Here is a 20,179-nt window from a genome sequence, read left to right on the forward strand (position 1 = left end):
ATCTACTTTCTCAGCATACGTTCCTAGTCTCGTTGCGCACAATTCATCAGTGCATGTTATTCCAAGGAAAAACGTCTTTGTAATCTTTCCCCTTGGCGTCGATATACAAGATTTTATGATGGTTGCTTTTCAATTTACTCCGCAATAAATTTAAACCTTGACTAATGCATTATTGTGCATTGAGTATCGTTGTGCATCATTTAACACCATCAAGAAACATTTGACACTGTTCAGCACTGTGAAACTACCGGTATGCAGAAAACAGCAATAACAACAGTAAATGAACCTAATTAATTGTAAAAATTGAAATGTATATATAATAAAATAAATAATTAATATAGTAATAAATAGATCATTAAATAAAATAAAATTATCATAATAAATATATCATTTGACAAAAATGTTATCAATGCAAAGTCAATTCACAGGCCCAAGGACTTACTGTTAAACTCCAAAACTCATTTTATTTATAGTACAAATAAATGTCAATTTTCAAAGAAATGCATTTCTTTTTCACAAGTAGCTTGAGTACTTAATAGGCCGCCCTTCTCACAGAGACCGGACAACGTTCCTGGTTGTCGCCTCCATTGACAGCCCTGATGGTGACCAATGCAAATGACTTTTACGTCCTCTGTAATGATTATGTTCAGCCACAGTCATTTTACAACTGGCATTAGTTTCAGAGCAATTATAACAGTGCCCTTAACACCAGATGTCCATTGTTTATTGCAACCTGTCTGAAGTTCTGCTTGTATTTTATCATTTTAATGCAGCTATTATAAACTGTGAGATCCTAGACTGTGTTTGTTTTGTCTAGGGACAAGTGCGGTCTTTCATTCATTGTGTCCCTCCATCTGTTTTGCAGTTTGCCCATCACTCCATCATTTCACCACTCCATTTGGCACCATCTCCACACCTCCTCTCGTCCTCCATTTTCGGTTTGTCTCCATAACTCCAAGTGTTTACCTCACTTGCCAATAATAATGAAAACAGTCATTATTTTTGCAATTGCAATTGGTGATGCCGGTGGAGCAGAAATGACACTTCACCTTAACTTTCTTAATCATCTCAAAGTTTTCCTCTCACTTGTCCTCTGGCTGTCTCTCTGTTTTTCTCCGCCTGTGCTATAATTTCTACCTTAATATTGTAGGTCAAAATTAATGCCATTCGTCATTCTTGTTTGTTACCCTTGGTTTAAATTCTCCCTCTCTCTCTCTCTTTCATTTTAGGTAGAGTATGATGGCCTAACAGGCCGCGTAGAGTTTAACAGCAAAGGCCAGAGGACCAATTACACACTGCGTATTCTTGAGAAATTCAAGGGGGGTCACAAAGAGGTAACGCACACACACACAAACGCACTCTCATGAACACCAACTCTGGATTTTATCCGTAATCACAAGAAAGGTTGTGAGGTCTAATGAATGGGTGGTAGCTGGAGTAATCACCACTTCACTCCTCTCATATTGATCATAGTATCGATCCCTCGCTTCTTGCTCTTTTATCTCTCCGTCATCCCCTCGTCTTATTCACTGAACTTGTTTATTCCTGCCTGTTTCCCCCTTGCGATATCAAACATGTTTTTAGATGGGTCACAAATAATTGTATATTATTTCATTCATTTAACATTCGGTTGGTTTGTTAATGTAAGTAGTTCTAACTGTGCTTAATCTTTGTAGTGAAGCATCTTTTATATATTTTTTTACTTTACATGTGCAGATTGGTGTCTGGTACTCCAATAACACGTTGGCTATGAACTCCACGTCTTTAGACATCAACACATCTGTGACATTAGCCAATAAGACACTCACCGTCACCACAATACTGGTAAGAACTTCTCCAGACATGACTCTGTGGCTTTGGCAGCACATGAATAAAGAACTTTTGAGCATTTCAGACCAGTATGTAAGAGATAATTGTGAATTATAGGGCTTTTACAGATTTGGCACTCACTGGTACAAGCTTTGCAGATTCAAATGTCTAAGTAAAGTATTTGTAAGCACCTCTCCAAAATCCAATTCTGTGTCTTAAATGTTATTATGGAGGCTACAAATATTTGTAAGATTTAAAGCAGAGAGAATATAAGGGAATTCTGAAGCCTTGCTTGCTTACACAGAGCTTATACAGTGTAATAATGTTGTTTTTTGAGCTTGTAATTGTATGAAGAGTTTTGTAGATTCCAATTTGACGTTCTCGAACTAGACTTATTTTTGCCATCAGAAATTGTCCTAACCGTTTAAGCAAACCTACATTCCTCTGTTGAATGCAATTATGAATGTAATGTTAAAGTCAACATCAAATCAAAATTGATTTAATTTTCTTTGTTAATGCACTTTCCCGGTCTTACTGGGAAAAAAATCATCAGTGCACATTGTTCTAGCTCACGCTTTTGAATGATTTTAACCAAGTTGATGTTAACAAGCATTGCTTTTAGCAACAATTTCTATGCAAGCTTTCAGTCTGGTTCCATTCATATAGAATGCCTACTTCTCACCATTCAGTCAATTTTAGATGGATTTTTTTGTTCCATTGAATGTCCTGTTTCACTCTGTCCCATTATGAAAGTAGAGATTGTATAAGCAAACTAAATGAAAAATATATACTAGTTGCAATATTTTATATAGTACCTTCATTGATTGCATCAATATTCACTGCATCATTATTCATTCCACTGTCATACATTGTTGCTTCCAGGCAACAAACACATTTAAGCAATTCCTTATAACATAAAAAATGTATCTTACTCTAATTGTTTTAAAATTGCTTACTGCATTTAAAAAAACAACAACCACAAGTCATCCCTTCATTATTAACTATCTTATTTGCATCATGTGCTTGCAAAGAGAAGAAAAGAGGTATGCTATCCACAGGCAACATCGTACTGAAATAATACATTCAAAAGATGTATTACATTCAAACCAAGACGCTGCAGCCAAAAAAAGTACCTTCACATGTCAAGGCCAAGAAAGCACCGTTTCACTGGATTTTACTGCCATTTCATGGCTTAACACCAATCAAAATGCCACTTCCACTGTATGGCTATTGACTTTCATTGAGTTTATGGTGCTTCACTGTATGGAAATTTAGAGTGGAATATTACAGCTTTAAATGTTACCTTCATCCTGTTTTATAGGAGAATCCATACGTGATGCGCAAGGCAAACTACCAGGACCTCCATGGTAACGATCAGTACGAGGGATTCTGTGTGGATATGCTACGGGAGCTGGCAGACATACTGAAGTTTTCGTTTCGGATCAAGCTGGTGGATGACGGCCTGTATGGAGCTCCAGAACCTAATGGGTCATGGACTGGCATGGTGGGGGAATTAATCAACAGGGTATGCATGCCTGCACACATGTCCATAATTAAGCTCTGTGGACACATTGTGTAAAATCAGAGACGCTTTCCAGTCACAGTCAACCTCAGTGAAGCGATTGGGCTTTTACAAAACAGGCTTTATTTTCTTTTATCTCCATTGAAACGGCACATGCCTTAAGTGGCTTATTGCTTTAATAAAACTGCAATATGTTCAATAAGTACAAATGTATTAAAATTAAAGGGATAGTTCACCCAAAAATGAAAATTAGCCCCTGATTTACTCACCCTCAAGTCATCCTAGGTGTATATGACTTTCTTCTTTCAGACGAATAAAATCGAAGTTGTATTAAAAAAAGTCCGGGCTAATCCAAGCTTTATAATGGCAGTGAATTGTTGTCTCGTTTATGAAGTCAATAAAAGTGCATCTATCCGTCATATAACTGCTCCACACGGCTCCGGGGGGTTAATAAAGGCCTTATGAAGCGAAGTGGTGTAAATATCCATATTTAAAACTTTATAGACTAAAATAACTAACTTCCGGCGGAAAGCCGTACGCAATTCGACTTAGGGCAAAAGAGCAACCCTTGATGCGATGTATAGAAGCATCGCAAGCTTTGATGCCTCTTGCGGATAGGGCTGGGCAACAAACTCAAGCCCCTCTTCTCTTATATTGAACTCCTCCGCCAATTCTCTTTAAAAATTCTCGTAAAGCCCTGCGTACGGCAATCCGCCTGAAGTTAGTTTAGTCTATAAAGTTTTAAATATGGATATTTTTCTTACACAAACGCGCCACTTCGCTTCAGAAGGCCTTTATTAACCCCCCGGAGTCGTGTGGAGCAGTTATATGATGGATAGATGCACTTTTATGGACTTCATAAACAAGACAACAATTCACTGCCATTATAATGCTTGCATTAGCCAAGACTTTTTTAATATGACTCTGATCTTATTCGCCTGAAAAAAGAATGTCATGAACACCTTGGATGACTTGAGGGTGAGTAAATCATGGAGTAATTTAAATTTTTGGGTGAACTAACCCTTTAATAATCTGAATAAATAATGATTTATAGTTGGCAAAAGCAGGGCCAACTTCGAATACACTTAATTCAGTTTAGTGTAATTGCATGTTCATTCATCAAAACATTTGAAATAACCTTTAAACATTATTAAAATAATTGTGTACACCTGATAAAACTAAAACACAACTTCTAAAGCATTTTCTTTGAAAATGAGCTTTTTATTCAAATGTGCAAGAGCCTTTTATATGTTCGCATGTTTGAATGCAGCTAGCAGGATTTCAACACTGGACTGTTGCCAGCTGATGTTTCCATTAGAGTAACGATTACAGATATTAGCGCTATTCGCACTAATGCTAAAAATAATGACGGCAGTAATAAGAACGTTAATGTCATTCAATTAACCCCGGTGTGGGCAGGTCTCGGCAAAATTCTTTTGAAATATGCCAACACACACACACATATAATAATCAGTTCCTTCTGTGTCTAATTATTCCATGACACTATACCATTACAGCTGCTGCAGCCAGTATACACAGTGGTCACATGTTGGCGTATAGTGTATGTAAACTGTGTTTGCACACATCTTTCTCTCCATGGACCCACACTCCAGCTCTTCCTTGACACCAGAATTTGATGACACCCTTTGAATGTGGTTTACAAAGCTATCTCTCAGTAATCAATTAGGCAGTAATTAAGCAGATTGAGAGATATCTGGGGTACACTTGGTTTTTTTTAAGCAGAATTAACTGCTATTTATCACCTCTAGTGTTAGGAAAAGTACTTTGCTTGACAAGCTACAAGCTACTCATGATTTTAAATACTTCAGGTCGACAAATGTTGACTATTATCTTTTAATAAAATGTAGCTAATCACATTAAATCTTTTTAGGGTCAATAAAATCTTTTTATGGAGTTATTACATGTTTATTGAGGTTAACTTATAATATCAATAAAGTTTTTGCATGAAAAACAAATATATAAATGCGGGAAAAATATTATTTTCAACCTTCATTCTAACCCTCTTTCTAAAATGTATCAGTTTTAAAGGGGCGGCTCCTTTAAGGCTTTTCAGTAAATGGCCACTGTTATGATTGGCTAACATCATTGCATAAGAAAAAGTATCAATGCCCACGTGCACATTTTAAAAACATTATCCATATAAAACCATCATTTACAGACAATGCATTATGAAATCATTTACCTACGGTTTGTGATGCAATACAGTTAGCTGCTTCATCTTTCAACAAAAGTTTCTTTGCAAACTCTCCATGTGCCTCGTTTACAAAAAAAAATTAAGCATATTGCGCATAATTTGACTCATTCCTGCAGATTTTGTGCTCACACCCAAAGTGCGCACACATAAAGCTGCCACTCAGAACTAAATTGAGTTCTTTTTCACTGCTTATTGCACTTAAACAGTGAAATACACACAAAATAATGTCAAAATGCTGGTCTTGGCGAGTATTCACGTAAACGCAGTCAGTTATGTTTTAAGTGAACATAAACAGTTGCGCATGTGTAACAGTAGAATGGATCCGTGGGTCAGGTCTTAAAGTGACAGCAGGCTAATATACCTGCTGCCAAATTATGAGAATATTAAAGGTGTCTTTTATTATGATCTCACTTTTTTTAACCTTAGTTAGTGTGTAATGTTGCTGTTTGAGCATTAACAACATTTGCAAAGTTACGATGCTCAAAGTTCAAAGCAAAGGGAAATATTTTATTTTAAAGAAATCGCTTAAGGACTACAACAAACGGCTGGGAGAGACTACAACAAGCTTATTCACTGGTTAGTGACAGCACTGACTCTAAAATGTACATAAACCCTGCCCCCAGGAACACGCAAAAAAGGCCATGTTGAGAAGAGGAAGAGTCGTTGTAGTAGAGCACATTTGGGAGTCTGTTCACATTTATTGCAATACAGTACGTAACACAAATGCAAAAGCATGTCATAAAAGCAAGATGAAACCTGTTCTATCTTCATGCAGCATATATTCTCTGGCTCTGAAGGCATCTTACAACAGTTCCCACATGAGCGATTTATAGATTATCATGACAGAACATGCTAATCGATGACTTGATGGCAGTTAACTCCACATCAGCTACATAAATTCATCAACTAACCATTCAGAAACGTCCTGTTGCATTCTACATGTTGTCACTTTTTCTTCAGTCTCTCCATCATTGTCCGACTCCGGTTTAAACATAAAAGGCTGAACAGTTTCAGACCTTTTCAGTGCATGTCTGCGTGAGGGAATCAGAGCTGCTAACACAAGCTCTTGAAGCTCCGCCCTCTTCTTGAAAGGGGGACGGGAGCAGCAGCTCATTTGCATTTAAAGGGAAAAACAAAAATGCCGCCTTTTTGCTCACCCTTAAAAATTGACAATTTTAACATGCTGTAAAAAATAATCTGTGGACTATTTTGAGCTAAAACTTCTCATACACTCTGGGGACATCAGATACTTAATTTACATCTTGTTAAAAGGGGCATTATAGGACCCCTTTAAAATATCAATAAGGCAGTTTTTGCCCATGGTATCGATGTCACAATTGTGGCCAGCGAAAATGCTGAGTGGCTAGTAACTTTAGAACTAGCCACAGCAAGCCCTGATAATATTGTATTATTTTATGAACTGACTGACTAAACGAATGTCGTGAGTTACGTGATTACCGTGATTACCGTCCTATCGCCTTGACCTCTTTGGTCATGAAGGCTTTTGAAAAAGAGATGAAGAAGTATTTCATGACGGTTGCTGGACCAGTCCTAGATCCGTTGCAATTTGCAAATCGCACTGGAAGAGATGTAGAGGATGCAAAGCTATTCTTGTTAAATACTGTTTGTCGTCATTTGGAAAAGAGTGGGACCTTTGCGCGGCTCTTGTTTGTGGACTTCTCGTCTGCGTTTAATCTTCTGCTGCCTGTTATCTTAGGACAAAAACTTATTAGCCAGTTTAATTTTAATCATGGTATAGTCTCATGGATAATGAGTTTCTTAACGGAAAGACAACAGAGGGTTAGGGTTAATGGGGTCCTATCGGATACGGTAAATATTTCGGGAGGTACACCTCAGGGTTGTGCTCTCTCTCGTATTTTGTTTATATTATATACAAATGATTGTCAGAGTTCACAAGATAATAGTTATTTGGTGAAATATGCAGATGACACCATGCTTCTTTCTCTACTTTCACATTCAGATCAGGAATATGGTTCGGTTTTATATGATTTTATTTCTTGGTGTAGTAGTATGAAGTTAGATCTGAATGCAACAAAAACGAAAGAGATGATTATTAATTTTAGTAAAAAAGACCTGGCGCTTCAACCTGTGGTCATTAATAATGCACGAGTGGATGTAGTGGAGGAATATAAGTACCTAGGAACCTTGATAAAAAGTTGAAGTTTGATCAGAACTCTCAAGCAATTATTGGAAAGGCACAGCAGAGATTGTTTGCACTAAGGAAACTTAATTCTTTTAATGTACAGGAAAGAATCCTTAGGTCTTTTTACAATTCATTTATTGAAAGTATTTTGTCCTTTTCTTTTCTTTTTTTGTTCTCGTCACTGTCTACAAAGAACAAGAATCGTTTACAAGGTATTGTTACTATGTGCTCAAAAAATATGGGAGTCTCCTTACAAAGCTTGGCATCGTATTATGAACAACAAGTTCTGAGAATGGCACACAAAATAATAGGAGACAGCACACACCCGCTGCATTTAGAGTTTGAGTGGTTGCCCATGGGGCGGCGTTTAAGGACATTGAGATTTTCCACAAATCATTATAAATTTACTCTTGTGCCTGTGGCACTTCGTTTATGTAACAAATTTGGCTGATTTAATATGATGTTTTTATTTATTTTATTTTTTATTCTTTTTTTTTTTTCTATATATTTTTTGCATGTTTGTTTGGATGTATATGTGTTATTTGTGAAGCACCATGTGAGCCTAACTTTAATTGCCCCAAGGGGATAAATAAAGCTCTAAAGTAAAGTAAAGTAAAGTAAAGTAAAGAGTCTCCTAATTTTGAGTGTTTGAGTTTTGTAGTTTTTGAGACTGTAAAGCTCCATGTGAAGCACAGTGTGAAAAAATGTAGCATTTTGTCTTGAAAAACTGCTCCTCAAAGAAAAACAACTTTTAAAACTTCACTGCTTTAGAAACTTCTGAGCTTTTGTCGCGCTACTGAAAAATGTAGTCACAACTGTTACAATAGTTACTCCCTAACACTGTCACCCCTTTCTCCCTCGAGGAGGAAGGAAAGAAAAAGGCCAAAATAATGCCACACCAAGGTTTTTTTATTCATTATTGCTCATTTCCTTCCTCAGGAACTTTCACTCTTGTGCGTTTATATTTTTTCCTCTTTCATTTTTCATTCCGTATCCCTCGTTCCCTTCGTCTCTCAAGGGCACAATATTCCCTGTGTCCTTGCTGGAAGCTTTCTTTTTACCAACTCTCTGTTTTTAACCATCCCTCATCACCCCTTCCCATACAAGTATCTGTTTCTTCTCTCAAGGACCGTCACTTTATTTCTCCCCCTCTCTCTTTCTGTTTTCCACTCTTTAGCCCTGTTTTTCTATCTCTCTCCTTCCCCGTAATAAATAAATCTCTTTCCTTTTACCCAAGGACTCTCATATCAAATTCTTCCATCAGCCCAGACTTCTTCCAGTGCACTTACATCCCTTTATTATCTGTCCATTCATCCATCTAGCTGTCCAGCCTTGACTTTCCCTTTTTCAATTCTTTGCTCGTTCTCCTTGTGCTAAATATCCTTTTTCTTTCCACTGCCACTATGTGTCTTTATCAATGAACTTCAGATAATGTCAACCGCTTTTCTTCTCGAGTGCTTCTTGAAACCAAGGTCAATGTTTAGCACGTGAACACACGTTGAGCACAAATAACATGCTACGAAATTGCAGGCCTGGTGCGAGTCAAGCATTGTACAACTGTCACAGCGGTATGCTAATTAGTGCTTAGCAACATCACTGAATTATCACCACAACCGAGGGGGTTTGGTAGTTAGTATCTGTCAGTAAAACTCCTCCAAGTAAGAGTATGTAATAGAAACCCTGAAGCTATACCAGAAATCCATCAGGACGATTATAGAGGATTATAGGTTGTGTTTTTTTTTAAACGTTTTACTGTGCATTAGGTCTTTAAGAATTCCAGCAGTGAATGAACTTTGAATAAAAAAAAAAATTCTAATTCTAGAGGAAGTACATATATGCTCGATTTTACTCAGGAAGACGACAGCCATATCTTTAAAGGAAGAGCACTACAAACTTATTTTTGTGTTAAAGAATTGCTGTATTTTGCTGTATTTCATGTCTGTTTGAGATCATCTACACTGTATTTGCTAATGTACTTTATCTAAAAAAAAACTCCCTGTTATCGGAAATCATGGGTGACGAATACCTCTTGAATGTAATTTTGGTAACTGAAAATGTTGCCTGAGTCAGCAAAATGACTGAGAATACTATATCAAACTAGTATTGCTAATTCTGTCTCTTTCTCTCCGTTTGTTGCAGAAAGCAGATATGGCAGTGGCTGGATTTACAATCACATCAGAGAGGGAAAAGGTCATAGATTTCTCCAAACCTTTCATGAACCTTGGAATCAGTATCCTGTACCGCGTCCACATAGTAAGACACATTTATAATGCACTGAATGTGATTGAATACTACATTGGTATTTATATATCCGAGATGATTTTGTTATTATCATTGACTATGTAATATTCTTGGGTGAAGCGACTAAAAGCTGCATGCATTTTGAGGAAGTGCAGATGAATATGGTTATCCTACTGCTCATAAAACATTCACTGCTAAGTTTAAAGGGTTAGTTCACCCAAAAATGAAAATAATGTCATTTATTACTCATGCTGTTCCACATCTGTTCATCTTCAGAACACAAATTTAGATATTTGTGTTGAAATCCGATGGCTCAGTGAGGCCTGCATAGCCAGCAATGACATTTCCTCTCTCAATATACATTAAAGGATTAGTTAACTTTTTAATAAATTGTTGCTGATAATTTACTCACCCCCATGTCATCCAAGATGTCCATGTCTTTCTTTCTGCAGTCGAAAAGAAATTAACATTTTTGATGAAAACATTCCAGGATTTTTCTCCATATAAATGACTTCAATGGGCTCCAAATGGTTCAATGTCCAAATGACAGTTTCAGTGCAGCTTCAAAGGGCTTTAAACGATACCAAACGATACCAGACGATGAATAAGGGTCTTATCTAGCGAAACAATCAGTCTCTGCGAGAAACCGAGCAGTATTTATGCTATTATTTTACCTCTTGTCAGACAAACGTGATCATCTCTGAGCTCCGCCATAACTTGAGGTCAAAATACGAGTGTGGTCATAGATGTATACGTAGATACCTCATTAGCGCTTGCACGGATCAATAGAATGAGGCATCTACGATCGATATATCTATGACCACGCTCGTATTTTGACCTCACTTAGCGGAAGTTATGGCTGAGCTCAGAGATGATCACGTTCTTCTGACAAGAGGTAAAATAATAGCATAAATACTGCTCGGTTTCTCGCAGAAATTGATAGTTTCGCTAGATAAGACCTTTATTCATCGTTTGGTATCGTTTAAAGCTATTTGAAGCTGCATTGAAACTGTCATTTGGGCCTTGAACCATTTGGAGCCCATTGAAGTCCATTATATGGAGAAAAATCCTGGAATGTTTTCATCAAAAATCTAAATTTGTTTTCGACTGCAGAAAGAAAGACATGGACATCTTGGATGACATGGGGGTGAGTTATTTATCAGCAAAAGTTTATTTAAAAGTTAACTAATCCTTTAATGTACTAAAAACGTATTTAAATCAGTTCATGTACAGTACAGTGGTTCAATATTAATATTATAAAGTGATGAGAATATTTTTGGTGCGCCAAAAAAACTAAATAGCGACTTATATAGTGATGGGCGATTTCAAAACACTGCTTCATGAAGCTTTGGAGCGTTATGAATCAGCATGTCGAATCATGATTCGGATCGCGTGACTTTGATCATTCGGATGTGACTTTGGCGCTCCGAACCGCTGATAAATATATAAACACTTATAATAGGCTTACCATAGTGAATCTGGTTAAGACCTTCATATGGGACAGTATGCATTGCTTGTCTGAGTTAGCAACAGGCGGCACTTAGTAAACATTTTGTTTGGTTGGATTGTCACATTTAACAATCTGGCATAAAAATCTTGCATTCTTGTAGCTTAAACATCAAAGCATGGTGCAAACGTGGCTCAAAAGGGCGTTGGTTCGCTTAGAAGACATGAATTGATCAAATGCCTACCTTTAATGCATTGTAAGTCGCTTTGGATGAAAGCACCTGCCTGATGCATAATGCATAAATGAAAAATTATGTATAATGTTTTGTCCATATCAATAACAAACTTTTACCAAATCTCTGCATATGAAAAGGTGCACTAAACGAAACAATAACAAACAGCAATTGTATCAGGGAAAGCTTTCAGCTGTTTTGAGATTCTGTAGGAGTGGAGAAAGCATTGTTTGTATTGTTTATGTGCTTTGTACAGGGCAGGAAGCCAGGCTATTTCTCCTTTTTGGATCCCTTTTCGCCTGCTGTCTGGCTCTTTATGCTTTTAGCCTATCTGGCTGTTAGCTGTGTACTCTTCCTGGCTGCCAGGTACCACACTGTCACTCAATACACACAGATCTATTTTGAATATCATTATTTTCACAGTCCAGCGATCTTCCTAAGGTAACAGTAGTCTTCATTGTTTGTTTTTCTCTCTCTCTCTCTCTCCATCAGGCTGAGTCCATATGAGTGGTACAACCCGTTCCCGTGTTGGCGGGACCGCAAGGACCTCCTAGAGAATCAGTACACGCTAGGGAACAGCTTGTGGTTTCCGATCGGTGGTTTCATGCAGCAAGGCTCAGAGATCATGCCCCGGGCCCTGTCCACACGCTGTGTCAGTGGTGTTTGGTAAGTGTGGGGATGGTTCACACTTCCCTTGAGGTGTAAGAGACCATGCAGTAAGTGTTCATGTGCATCTGTGAGTATTAAAGACACTTCTTCACACTGAGTGCAATATCAGCATCTCCACAAGCTGGTTCTGCACACATGACACAAAAGCTTACAGAACATGAGTGACAGTGTTGTTGTTGTTGTTGTTGTTGTTGTTGTTGTTGTTGTTTTTATCCAAACTAATACTTAGTGCTGGCGAATCGATTAATCGCAATTAATCGCATCCAAAATAAAAATGTAAAGTTTGTGTTTACATAATACATATGTGTGTGTGTACTATGTAATAATTATTATGTATGTATAAATACACACTCCTTCATGTGTATCTTTAAGAAATATTTGCATATATACTGTGTATGTGTGTATGTGTGTGTGTGTGTGTGTGTGTGTGTGTGTGTGTATGTATATATATATATATATATATATATATATATATATATATATATATATATTTCATATATAATTTATCTTATATATAAATATAACACATTCTTCTTAAATATATACTTAAATTTATATACTATAAAAATTATACTTATATACTAATATATAATAATTATTACACAGTACACACACATAAATATTATGTAAACACAAACTTTTATTTTGGTTGCGATTAATTGCAATTAATCAATTGCCCAGCACTACTAAAACTATATTATTAGTATATATATATATATATATATGAAGTAAAATCTTACTTATAATGCACTCTTGCCAATTAACCAGATCATTTTGTGTGTATAATTTTTCATTTTAATTACAAAGAATCTCTGATATAACCACTGCACCAAACGTTTTTGAGATCCATTTCCCCCCCCCCCCCGAAAAAGCCAATTTCAGGGTGAAAAGAGAAGAGGAACAAATTAATCAATTATTTTTATTTTCATATATACATTTAAATGTAAATGACTTCTTTTAATTTATATAGTTATTTATATATTTAATTGACTGCTGTCTAACTTGGTGGTACAAAGTACAAAACCCACATTAGCATATTAGCAAAATCTACTTGAAGGTTGATCAACACCAAGATCAGCTTTTTATTCCAGAGCAACATAAATTAAGTTTCATTTTTCAAGATTTCATGTGAAGTGTCTCTAGACGAATAATCCCTCATATCTTATTTGTTGTAATGTCTTGTGTTGTTTTTCTGGTCCAAGCAAACAAAACAAAAATGACCTACTTGCTGTTAACATTTTCTGTGGGGCAGATTTTCACACATGGGGATGCGTTATTTCAATTTAACATGCACTGAAAATCTGTTCTCTGTGTAAAGAGACCATTAAGAGTGTGTCTTTTCTCACTTATTGAAAGTGTAAAGTGTATTGAAGTTTGTATGGGGATGTTTGTTTTGTGTGCAGACATATTGTGTGCTTCACTCTTTTGTAGTGTATTTCCAGATTAGTCTCCCACCTCAGTTAATTTAGCTCTTTCTGCTATATCAAGTCTGTCTTGAGTTCCATCTCTTCAATTTCAGTCTTGCGCTTTGCTGTTGAGGTCATTTAAGTTGAACAACCACTTTCAGGAAGAGTAACAACAGAGTTGAAATGATTTGATCTGTGCATGCAGGGGAAGTCGAATGTTTAATCATCTGTGGTGTGAATAAACACAATAGATGCCACTTTAATCCCACACAGGGGTGACCCAGAAACCAGAGAGCTCCCGTCTATCTCCACTGTGTCCCTCAGCACAGCACTAAACTCTGTGATGCTCTGGGGAGACGTGTGTCTGCAATTGGTGTACTTTAATTTTTGATAAAGAGCTTTTACTAAAAGTAACTAATCTGCCTGTGTGTGCATTTTTGAAGGCCAGTCGCTTTAGAAAGGTTTGAAATGCTTCGCCAGTCTCATGAAAGCTTTCTCTGAGGACTTGAGAAGTTTCCTTTCCTATGGGCATGATTTGCTGTGGCGAAGAGCACACCCATGCCTGTGTTGGGAAGGGCTCTCAAACTTCCTACTGAAAATTGCTTCGTCAACATGAATCAGCATTCAGAATCGCAAAAAAAAAAGCAAACTACCGTTGAAAGTTTTGGGGTCAGTAAGATTTTTTTTGAAAGAAATCAATACTTTTATTCAGCTAGAACGCATTAAATTGATCAAAAGACAGTAAAGACATTAATACTGTTACAGAAGCTATTCTTTTGAATTATTAAAGTATCCTAAAAAAATATTGTGGTTTCCACAAAAATATAGTATTAAACAATACAACTGTTGTCAACATTGATAATAATGAATCAGTACATTAGAATGATTTCTCAAGGATCGTGACATTGAAGACTGGCTTGATGATGCTTGAAATTCAGCATTTTAAAATATATTCAATTATAAACAAAACCAGTTATTTTAACAGTAATCATATTTCAGAATATTTGCTGTTTTCACTGTATTTTTGATCAAATAAATGCAGCATAATTGTTTAAAAAAAAAAAAAAAAGCATCATTAAAAAAAACAATCTTACCCACCTCAAACTTTTGAATGGTAGTGTACTTTCATAATGTCATGGGTTCCTGACTTAAAAATTTCAGATCAAACAGAGCATGAAGGCATTAATTTTTGTATTTTTTTAGGAATATTAGTTTCCAGGATGTAGATTATCTGTGCACACAACCTGGCTTGTTTTTTTTTTTAACCTGGTTAACGCTAGTTAGGTGTCTGACCAACTGGTCTGCCAATTATTGGTGCTAAGGTAAACCTGTCAGACCATCCTAATCAGAGCTAGTAGACCAAATTGGTTATGGTGGGGAACTGGTTGAGCTGGTTAACAGTATTCCAGAACGTAGTTTGAACTAGTCTACCAGCTTAAACTTTGTATGGCCGAGTTTTTTCTAGAACATCTGGCATGAATTAGAGTGTTAACACTGAGTTTTATTCACAGTACAGATAATTCCACAGAGTTTGCAAACACTATTCATTGATTTATTTATTTTTTATAGCTTGCTAATTTGCATTTGATCAAACCAGGTTCATCTGGTTGACACTGCAGCTGTGGGTGTTTTTCAATATTTCATTGAGTGATGTTTGTAAAGCATATCTGAACACACCTGTGTCTAATGTTAACATCTGTCTCTAATACGTGCATATATATTTCTGGTGGGAAAAAACGCTGTGTTCCTGTGTGTATGGAACAGGTGGGCATTCACGCTGATCATCATTTCCTCCTACACGGCAAACCTTGCAGCTTTTCTGACGGTCCAGAGGATGGAGGTGCCAATCGAATCTGCTGATGACTTGGCAGATCAGACGAACATCCAGTATGGGACTATTCAAGGAGGAAGTACTATGACCTTCTTCATGGTACGTAGGTCCTTGTTTATGCAAGCATGTGTTTGTGTGAAATTGTGTGCGTGTGTGATTTGTTTTTTTACTGGCCTTCCATGTGTGCACGTGTGATGTCATAATGCATCACGTCCTGTTTATGGCGGTTACTGGACTAGTGACTCATATACAGGCCCACGCCGAATCTGTGCTGGCAGAACTTCACAGAAAGCTTCAGATTTCCACAAATTGAAACACCCTTCATTCACAAAGTTCTATACAAGCACCACCTTTTGCATGTATTGAACCACTTGCAGAATCTGTGAAATTGGGAATAATTTTAACTAAATAGGAGGGATCATACAAAATGCATGTTATTTTTTATTTAGTACTGTCCTGAATAAGATCATTTTCATAAAAAATGTTTAAATATAGTCCACAAGACCAAAAAATACTGCGTGTCGTTCCCTGGATTTTTTATATAGTTTTTTTTTGTGAGTCCCTTGTTTGTCCTGAGCAGTTAAACTGCCCAACGTTCTTCAGAAAAATCCTCCAGGTCCTGCACATTCTTCAGTTTTCCAGCATCTTTTTCATATTTCAACCCTCTCCAATTGTTCCTGTCTCAAGTGGAGGAGTTCAAGTATCTAGGGGTCTTGTTCATGAGTAAGGGGAGGATGGAACGGGAGATTGACAGACGGATCGGTGCAGCTTCTGCAGTATTGCGGTCGATGTACCGGTCTGTTGTGGTGAAGAAAGAGCTAAGCCGTAAGGCGAAGCTCTCGATTTACCGGTCAATCTACGTTCCTACTCTCACCTATGGTCATGAGCTTTGGGTCATGACCGAAAGGACAAGATCCCGGATACAGGCGGCCGAAATGAGCTTTCTCCGCAGGGTGGCTGGGCGCTCCCTTAGAGATAGGGTGAGAAGCTCAGTCACTCGGGAGGAACTCGAAGTAGAGCCGCTGCTCCTCCACATCGAGAGGGGTCAGCTGAGGTGGCTCGGGCATCTGTTCCGAATGCCTCCTGAACGCCTTCCCGGGAAGGTGTTTCGGGCATGTCCAACCGGGAGGAGGCCCCGGGGAAGACCAAGGACACGCTGGAGGTACTATGTCTTCCGGCTGGCCTGGGAACGCCTCGGTGTACCCCCGGAAGAGCTAGAGGAAGTGTCTAGGGAGAGGGAAGTCTGGGCATCTCTGCTTAGACTGCTGCCCCCGCGACCCGGCCCTGGATAAAGCGGAAGAAGATGGATGGATGGATGGATGGAACCCTCTCCAGCAATGACTACGATTTTAAGATCCATCTTTTTAAACTGAGGACAATTGACCGACTCAAACACAACTACTAGAAAAGGTTCAAACATTCACTGATGCTCCAGAAGGAAACACAAAGCATTAATTAAGGACAGTAAACCTTTTGAACAGGATGAAGATGTCCACATTTTTCTTTTGTTTAAATATATTTTTTTTTTCATTTAGTAATGCCCTTCGAAAGCAACAGAAGATACTTGCATTTTTCCCGGAAGACAAATTAAGTACAATTTAACTTGATCTTCAAATTCAATAAGCTTTCACCCCCCATCAGTGAATGTTTGAACCTTTTCTAGTAGTTGTGTTTGAGTCCCTCAATTGTCCTCAGTGTGAAAAAGATGGATCTTAAAATCTTACAGTCATTGCTGGAGAGGGTTCAAATTTGAAAAAGATGCTGGAAAACTGAAGAATGTGCAGGAACTGGAGGATTTTTCTGAAGACTGAAGGACTCATGGGCCCGGTTTCACAGACAGGGCTTAGACTAAGCCAGGATTAGGCCTTAGTTCAATTAGGACATTTAAGTAACTTTTATAAACATGCCCAAGAAAAAAACATTACTGGTGTGCATCTTGAGATAAAACAATGCCACTGACATATTTTAAGATTTGTCAGTGCAAGATTCTTTCAGTTAAAACAGCTCAAACAGGCATTTTAGTCTAGGATTAGCTTAAGCATTGTCTGTGAAACCGGGGGAAAAACAACCATCACAAAACAAAAAAACAGCCGTGGATCATCCAGGGAACGACACACAGCACTGAGAATCAATGGTTCATAAACTTTTGATCGGGGTCATTTTAATAAATTCAATAATTTTCAATAATTTTTTTTTTCTTTACGGACTATATCTAAAAAAAATGTATGTAAAATATCTTATTCAGGACAGTACTAAATAAAAAATAACATGCATTTTGTATGATCCCTCTTATTTTGTTAAAATTATTCCCATTTTCAAAGATTCTGCAAGCGGTTCACATACTTTTTCTAGCAACTGTATATATTTATATAATTTATCATATATATAATATAAATATTTTATATATAAATATAACATATTTTTCTTAAATATATACATGCAGTTTGTACATGTGATTTAAATGATGTTATAATGCATCATGTCCTGTTTATGACAGCAAGCAGTTGCCTTAGTGACTCTCAGCCACATCTATATTCACACTGGAGGCCAAGTTCACTTCCCCTATTACATTAATAATGTATTATCCATCTTTCTTTCTCTTACATTTTCACTTTCTTTCAATATGTAACCTTAATCGAGTTCACTCTCTATGTCTGCCAATAAAATGTCTCTTTATTCATTCACCTGTCCTCATGTCACCGCAAATATAATTTCGTCTTTGATTTTTCTCCGCCTTCCAATACCGATGTCTGATTCACCTCTCTTTTCTCTCTCTGTCTTTTCCAATGACTTTCATCTGTGATGACAAACCCACTCTGCACTCTCGCTCTCAGAACTCGCGCTACCAGACGTACCAGCGCATGTGGAATTACATGTACTCCAAGCAGCCCAGTGTGTTCGTGAAGAGCACGGAGGAGGGCATAGCGCGGGTTTTAAACTCCAAATACGCCTTTCTTCTGGAGAGCACCATGAACGAGTACCACCGACTCCTCAACTGCAACCTCACACAGATAGGAGGCCTGTTGGACACCAAGGGCTACGGCATCGGCATGCCTTTGGGTGAGTAGGGCGGAAGTGGAAGAGTCAGAGAAATAAAGAGAACGAGTGAGAGGAAGGCTTAAGGTGGGATATAAAGGTTTAAGAGAAACTCAAGTCTAATTTTAACGTTGTTATACAAGTAGAAATGCTTTTGAGTGTCCAGCAAGGAGGTCTGTAATACAATATATGGAGAAAGCCAGCATTAAGTGGTACAAGTCTAATAATTTTGACTTTTAAATTTAACACTCTAACTTCATTTCTTATTTTGAACTTCATTTCACGAACAATTGCTTGTTTTATTTTCTGAGGTAGCAACAGGCTTCCACAAAGGCTGCGATTTAGTTCAATATGCGCTGCGGGCTCCGTTCGCAGTAAATGCTGCTCCACACAAACTCAGTCTCTGCATGTGCTGTTTGTTTTGGGTTTCCAACAACGTGCATTTACATGCGTGGAGTGCGTTTCAGCAGCTCGGTTACCAAACTCAATCTCCGCATGCTGTGACAGTTTGTGTTGTTTATAACCTTCATCTAGGTACGCAAAATGCGCTATTTCACCAGATTTGTGACGTAAATAATTTATAAACCTAAGCCAACATAGGAGAATGCATCAATATGTTTCTAAATATGTGAACTGTTTTTCAATATAAAAGTTTAAACCCTTGCTCTGAGTTTGCATGTTTTGATGTCCACATGTTCTTATTCTAGAGATTACAGTGGCTGTAGCATTTCTATCATAAAGAAGTGGTCAAATATTAAAGGGGCTATATGCAACTTTTTCCCCAAAATAAACGTAACAATAGCCTTTTTATTTTACCATTTATGACTCAAACATCTCCTGATGAGCATACTGACACCTTGTCCGCTCACAGTGGGTGCACCTATAAGCCTGTATCCTATTTTTCCTATTTTCTGGCGGGTAGGTTTTTCCCGTGCTGTCTGCGGATGTGACATCACCACCGCTGCGAGAGCGAGCAGAAAATAAGAGCAGTTCTATTTTTTGGCCACAGGTGTCAGTCGCGAGTTTAAATTTCAGAAAAACGCATATAGCCCCTTTAAAGATTAAGTGGACATTTGTATTAAATGTTGTTTGGACAATATTAATTTACACTGTTAAAGAGTTGGATTCTCATGCTAAACATGGCCAAAATTTTTCAAAACGAGTTGGACGTATGACTGAGTATACCTATGCCAAATACACTACTTCAGGATTCTAACAAGTTTTTTTCGAGTATGGCCCCGTATGACTTCATAAAGGATGGAATTACTTGTATGGGCACTTCTCCTGAATGAGCGCGTGCGCACGCCAATCCGAGTGAGAGCAAGAGCAAGCCCATCAGCAAGCTTTGTTCGGGTTACAGAAGCCATCGGCAACGCTGTCATTTAGTTTTTAAACCAAGAAATCAGCAATGTCACTAAAGAAGGGTGTTTTTGGTTGCGAGGGAAAGATAACCTTGTTCAGCTCCCCAAATAACCCAGCTTTAAGGGAACAGTGATGCAGTTTGTTTTTCCAGAGCAGCAACAGAGTTCTGGAAGTGTGTTTGTTTGTTCCCGGTCACACGTCGAAACCGCAGGCGCAGGAGTGAACCTGCATCATATGTCTGTTTT

At 37.7% G+C, this 20,179-nt stretch overlaps 1 protein-coding gene across 2 annotated transcripts in view; it reads left to right on the forward strand.

Annotated features, from left to right (window-relative positions):
- The window catches only part of LOC307133418 (glutamate receptor ionotropic, kainate 5), a gene marked incomplete at its 3' end in the record, with an annotated part of 58,957 nt that overhangs the window by 20,446 nt on the left and 18,332 nt on the right, over positions 1-20,179 (forward strand). For both annotated transcript variants that reach the window (XM_079828497.1, XM_079828498.1), the window contains exons 9-16: positions 1,230-1,334; positions 1,717-1,824; positions 3,131-3,334; positions 9,850-9,963; positions 11,887-11,996; positions 12,123-12,296; positions 15,470-15,635; positions 18,371-18,596. In XM_079828497.1, coding sequence (XP_079684623.1) covers positions 1,230-1,334; positions 1,717-1,824; positions 3,131-3,334; positions 9,850-9,963; positions 11,887-11,996; positions 12,123-12,296; positions 15,470-15,635; positions 18,371-18,596 — 1,207 coding nt within the window. The remainder of the gene's footprint in view (positions 1-1,229; positions 1,335-1,716; positions 1,825-3,130; positions 3,335-9,849; positions 9,964-11,886; positions 11,997-12,122; positions 12,297-15,469; positions 15,636-18,370; positions 18,597-20,179) is intronic.

Source organism: Gobio gobio, assembly GCF_949357685.1.
Source record: "Gobio gobio genome assembly, chromosome: 11".
NCBI classification, from domain to species: domain Eukaryota; kingdom Metazoa; phylum Chordata; class Actinopteri; order Cypriniformes; family Gobionidae; genus Gobio; species Gobio gobio.